The 6,041-nt window shown below is 46.2% G+C and overlaps 1 protein-coding gene across 1 annotated transcript; it reads left to right on the top strand.

The window, feature by feature from the left end:
• Positions 1-3,845, top strand: LOC118174798 (macrophage migration inhibitory factor-like). Its single transcript, XM_035340431.1, has 3 exons — positions 1-317; positions 2,755-2,927; positions 3,620-3,845. The coding sequence occupies exons 1-3, from the start codon at positions 210-212 to the stop codon at positions 3,684-3,686; spliced, it is 348 nt and encodes a 115-aa protein (XP_035196322.1). The 5' UTR covers positions 1-209; the 3' UTR covers positions 3,687-3,845.
• Positions 3,846-6,041: the final 2,196 nt, after the last annotated feature.

Below are 6,041 nucleotides of genomic sequence, written 5' to 3'. Positions count from 1 at the left end.
ACTGCAGTAGCAGCCCGCAGCACACGCAGCCCCTTCTGTCCCGAGGGACTCCTGCTCCCCAGGAGCACCAGGGCACGTCACTGCTGGGTATTTGAAGGCTCCTGGCACAGTTTCCTTCGCAGTGGGGTAAGCAGTCTAGCAGGTGTGTTGGGAGTAAAGCCGCGCTGTGAAGAAGGTGAGCTGAAAGAAAACCCTCCTGCGACCCAAAGATGCCCAAATTTATTGTTAACACAAATGTAAGCAAGGACAAAGTTCCTGAATCTTTCACAGGAGAGCTCACCCAGCAGTTATCAAAGGCAATGGGAAAACCAGCACAGGTAAGTCGGGATGCTCACCTGTTCCATTTAGCCAAGTGTGCCTGTGCAATGAGCCATTTCTCACGAAAGAGCTGCGCAGGCAGCCGGTCTCATCAAACACAGAGGAAACCAATCTCTGCTATATCTGGCTGAAGCCAGTTATTTCAGAAGCAGGTTTTAGGCTTGTATAAGCCTCACCTCCCCAGAAAACAGGTTAAAAGGAAAATGGGAGTAAGATTATTTTTTTTTTCAACCCATGCAGGAAGATAATTGACTATTTCTGTGAGACTGATGTGCTCTACTCCTCTACAGAAGAAAAATTTCATCAATGTAGCAAACAAATGCTTCCTGTTTGGGGGAGCAGAGGTTGTCCTCTGCCAGTTCTTGCATAACAGCTCTGAATATAAAGCTAGAGGGCAGGGCTGGGATGCAGCTGGGACAGGCTTGTGCAGCCCTGTGGAAGGGACATGGAACATTACTTAGAAATATACTGGGAACAACAAAGTCTTTTTTTAGGACAGGCAAACTCTTCGTGACAAAGGAGGCAATAGGAAAGGGAGAGAGAGTCTCCTGGATATAAGAGAGAAGGAAAGGATTAGGATGGGCTGGAATGCAGAGCTTTCCTCTCGCAGGAAATGGTACCATTTGAAAAAAAATCTGTCTTTTTAATCAGTGTTTGTTTGTTTGTTTTGTTTTGTTTTGTTTTTCTACTGGAAATAACATTTCAATAAACATTTTTAAACCATTTAAGGTGAAAAAATGGTGATTAATATTTCAGCCTGGTTTTTTTAATAGTAACCTGCTTCTGGGATAGATGTTTAAAGGCGTGTGCGTGCCTACATGCGGCATACAGCTAGCTCAGAGCACAGGGTGTCCAGCTGGGGAGAGCAGGGCTGGCAAAGCAGTACCTCAGCGGGATCTCCTTGGTTCATCCTGCGCTGCTGTGGCTGGATGCACCTTGCACCCAAACAAGCTGTAAATGGCAGCCAAGGCTAATTACCCAGACGCTTCCTGGTACTCAAGCTTACTTTTTTTTACGAGGGGGTTAATTGCTGCTGAATTCCAATGATGCGCTACTAATAAACGTGGGTAAGAACAGAGGCCAAATGGGTGCCAAAGGAACTGATCCCTGGATTCCCCAGTGTGTGGATGTGACACTGTGCATTAGCAGCAGGGAAAACTGCAGGCTGCTCATTAATGTTAACATGGATACTTTCTTCCAGTTTTCCTGCTATCGAGAACAAAAGCAGGATTAAGCTGTATTTTGTTTAACGAGGGGGATGTTGATCTAGGCCTCAGCTGTGTCAGTTCACATTTACCTCAGCAGGGAAGACCGCAGCAGGAGCCAGTGAGGTGCAAAATCTCTCTGGAACGCGGGGTTGGAGCAATGCGATTGCAAACCCCAGTGGCATTCACTCATCCTGCACAGGCAGGGAGAGCCTGGTGGCTCGGAGCAGATTCTGGCTGTTGTGCAGGTCATTGAGTTCTCAGCACCTGAACTTTCCACCCAAAAGTCATGGGCAGTAAAGACAGTGATACTACAAGGTCCTTCTCCCAACAGTGTACTCGGGCAGAGCATCCAGAGCCCATCTTCCAGTATGGAACTGGGTGCTCTGGGGTCAAAGCCTTCAATTACCTACAGTGTTCGCTGCACGATAGCAGCATTTGTCAGACACTGGGCACTGCTAGGATGCCTTCCTCCCAGGTGAATGGCTTTGTTTCCCTGTGTCCTGGCTTCACTTGTGGCCGCAAAAGGAGCAGACCAGCTGCCAGCGAGTCGGGGCTCAAGCCTGTGAAGGGGCTATGCTGCACATGAGGTGCAATGTGTCCATCTGCCCCCCTTCCCCAATTGTCTTTACCCAAACAGAGTAATCATTACGATCCGAGACTCCCAAGCCTAACTGTCATGATGCCTTGTTCTGGCCCTTAACACAGCAGGGAATGTCTCAGAAGAATGCAAACTTGTACAGTTAGGTACCAAGACATGAAAGCCTTGGAGGTGGCAAGCAGGGCTTGGAGGACAAAGTCTTTAAGGAGAAGACAGAAGGTTGGGAAAGTTCAGCTCTCCACTGTAACTTCATAAGCACACGAGGAAGAATATTTGCATGGTAGTAAGTGGTAAAAAAGTATCTGTAAATGCCTGGGACTGTTCTTTTCAGTTATTTCATGTGTTGCTAGCAGTTTTTGCTAGGAAAGCAGCCATTCTGCAATAGATAGGCACTGTCATCAGTTCTATCCCCAAACGGTGTACTATGGGAGCACTTCTTACCTTCTCATCTCTGTGATTTGTAGAAAAATATTTAGGAGATCTGAGAGTGCAATGAAGTACATGTCAGGAAAAATTCAAAAACCTAAGTAATGTCATCTGGAATTTTGCGATTTTCAAAGCTTTTCCTAACTTGGCAAAGTAAGATAATACTGCTCTTCTTCTTCTTTTTTTTTTTTTTCTTCCCAACAGTATCTAGCAATACAGATCTCTCCTGATCAGGTGATGTCCTTCGGCGGCTCCACAGACCCCTGTGCTATGTGCTTTCTTTACAGCATTGGGAAGATAGGAGAGCAGGAGAACAAGGTCTACTCCAAATTGCTCTGTGACCTGCTGAACAAACAGCTGAAAATACCATCTGACAGGTGAGCTCATACAGCAACTTGTCTGATGTGACTTTCCACAGATTGTCAAAGCTTTTAACCCCAAACTTGTCCTCCGATGTTTTTCTGTTAACGTTCTTCTTGAAGATGCTAAATGCCAAGTCAATAGAGTAACTCTTCAATTAGAAAGAGGAAAGGAGCAATTGCATGAGCTGCAGAGCCCAAAAGCTGTAAAATCTCTTTGTTAAAATGATGGAGGTTCAGGTACCACACGTGCACAAGCCCGGGTACAGATGCACTTGATAATTTGAGGAATATCTGCCAACACCTCCCCACTGTCAGTGTGGTACAGGTGGAAGTCTCTTGTAAGAGCTTTGATCTAGATAGAAGCATTTCTAGTGCTTCTCCTGAACGTATCCCAGTCTGCCCCAGAACTGACTTTGTGTCACTTTACTCTGGATATAACATCCTGAGACTGCCTTAAAACAACAAGTAGAAGACCACTACCAGCTCCAGGATGCAAGCAGACAAGGCATCTGGGGTTGCAACACGTGAATGTACCTGGCAGAAATTGCAGGAGGAAATGTGCAGCTTGCAGAGAGGTGGTGTGGTCCTATGATGTGCAGAGAGCTCTGGAGCCAGACTGCAGCAGGACCGTGTCTCGCTGCAGGACCACTCCGGCCAGCTGTAGTGCTCTCCTCTCGGCAGCTAACAGCCCCTGTCTTCTTTTTCAGAATTTATGTCAGCTTCTTTGAGATCAGTGCTGCCAACGTGGGCTGGAACAACACCACCTTTGCTTGAGGTGTTCTGGGGTGGTGACAGCTTATTCCTGAGCACTCACCATGATTTCTGAGCACTGCAGCTCTAGCTGTGTTGTCTGCGTATACCACAAGTGTAAAAGCCAGCGGTGCTACCCACTGCTGTCCTAACATCTTGTCTGCTGCCTCAATAAAAGTAGAACAGCAGGTACCTTTACAACTGAGATCCTCCTTGTTCTGGAAGGGGCTGTGGCTGAGATGGGAGGGTGCTTTCTCAAAATATTCCTAATAGAAGCTTGTCTTTAGAACAGCTCCTTCCTTTGAAGATGAACACTCACTCCATCTGGGCTCATGCTGGGCAGTCTGAACATATTTAATCAGGTCAAGATAGTTCTGTTTTCAAAATGCGTGTAAATGTACGTCAGGGTGTGGCTATTGATGTGGTGCATGGACCTCACTTCAAAAGGGGGAACGCAGGGTCGTGTTTTATTGAAAAGGGCTGGATCGCAGTCCAGGTCCTCCTTAGATCCAACACCAGGCGGAGATCTAGCTGCTTCGCAGAGACACTGGTGCTGCAGGAGTCTCCCAGGGTTCACAGCAGACAGAGGGAGTAAGTGGAAAAAACCCACTGTCTGCTGTCCTGCCCTCCCCTTTCCTCCTTTGAGCAATTTGCAATGACAATGAAGATTAGAGCACAGCTCAAAATGAGGGAGACATAGTGAGCTATTCCCAGATGTCCAAGTGGTGAATTATGAAAGGAAGACTTCCACATAAATACTTATCATTCAAGCCCTGGGTCAGATAATCTAATTTGCTTCCAAAGGAAAATAGAAAGATTGAATACAGAACTATTTCCTGAAGCTCTAAGATCAGGTGTAGTTTTCTGGTTTTGTTTTAAAGAAAAAAAAATATTTTTTCTTTTTTCTTTTTTTTTTTTTTTTTTTGAGGGGGAAATAGCCTCCAGCTCATCTCTGTTCCAAGCCCTATCGTGAGCAACCCATTTTTGCCACTATCATAGCTTTGCCTTTGCAGCCACCATCTTTAAATACAAGCCTGCATCTCAACTGCACAAATACTTTGAGGGGATAACGCAGAAACTGGTCTGGTGAATCAAAGCAGCAAGGTACTACTTCCGATCTGAATACCGTCTATCTTATGAGACATTGTTCATCCCTACGTAAAGCCTTGCAGAGTTGCCCACTGAGGAAGGAAGGCATGGCACTAGGTAAGCATTCTTTCAGCAGAACTGCTCATACACAATGGCTATGAAGCCCCTCAGCACAGCAGGACCTTAGCTGAGGAGGCCATTCTCTTCCCCAGAAATCAGCCTGCCTTCCTCACAGAGCCAGCAGCTCACAGAGCACCTCCTCTGTCTGCTCTTGGAGGTACAGCACCAGCATCTCCTGAGGTTCTTCTGCCTCCTTCTCCCTGCCCCAATGGCTCTGTGCTCCGGTTTTAATTGCAATGAAGTCAAGTATGTCCAACCACAACCAGCAAATGCCCCAGCCCTGCTATTTACAGTCAGGCTCCAGGAAAGACCCCAGGCTCCAGCCTACCCCCCATCCCTGCTGAAGCCTTTCTGTGCTAGCTGCTTTCTGAGTTATTCTCAGCATCCAAACACTGAACTGTACGTTCCTAAGGTAACTGAGACCAAGTACAGTCAAGACCACCTCTACTTGTTAACAAACATGCTTTATGCTCTCTAATAGGGAATATGAAAGCTTTTTTTTTTTTTTTTTTTTGGCTCTAGTTCATCATTAGAATGCTGTTAGATGTATTTCTGTAAAACATTTTACCTTTCAGCTTCTTTCTGTTTTAGACACACTTCATTGTTCTTATTTTAATCACAAGCAATTGTTTTAAACCAGATTCATCCAGAAAACATGATTGCAAGCACGTGGAGCAATCACCTGAGGGAAAGGTGCACAGATGCGTGCTAGCGCTTATCTAACTTTTAAAAATGCATCTTTAGAAGCTATGAAAATGTATGCTCTGCTTACTTCCTTAGTCAAGGGGACACAAGGAGGAAATTGCAGGTGTCTGCCCATGGTGTGAGCAGCATGGCCAGGGGCTGGTGCTTTGGGCTGGCAGGCTGCAGAGCATCACCCCCATGGTGCTGTTGCTCTCCCAAGATTTTTAGCCTGGATTTTTTATGCTGGATCTCCCACCCCACACCTGTGCAGCAACTCTGGGAGGGAGAAAGGAGGGAGGAATAAGTGGCACTGATCAGAGGGAAACATCTCCAGGTCTCAATAGCGCTGCTAATCACTAAAACAAAAGTAAGCACTTCAAATCCTGCCAGTTGTGTGTGACAGCCTGTGCCTCTCCAAATCACCTTCTGCTCTTTGTACACATTCACATGTGTAATGCAGATGTACTGACAAGCATTCTAGCAGCT

The sequence above is a fragment of the Oxyura jamaicensis genome, chromosome 15 (assembly GCF_011077185.1).
Source record: "Oxyura jamaicensis isolate SHBP4307 breed ruddy duck chromosome 15, BPBGC_Ojam_1.0, whole genome shotgun sequence".
Classification (NCBI taxonomy): Eukaryota; Metazoa; Chordata; class Aves; order Anseriformes; family Anatidae; genus Oxyura; species Oxyura jamaicensis.
Note: the sequence above shows the minus strand (reverse complement) of the source record. Positions and strands in the feature narration are given on the sequence as shown.

Coding starts and splice junctions, on each gene's coding strand:
- LOC118174798 (XM_035340431.1), top strand. CDS start 210: ATGCCCAAATTTATTGTTAACACAAATGTAAGCAAGGACAAAGTTCCT. Junction 318..2,754: donor CAATGGGAAAACCAGCACAG/GTAAGTCGGGAT, acceptor TCTTCCCAACAG/TATCTAGCAATACAGATCTC. Junction 2,928..3,619: donor CTGAAAATACCATCTGACAG/GTGAGCTCATAC, acceptor CTTCTTTTTCAG/AATTTATGTCAGCTTCTTTG.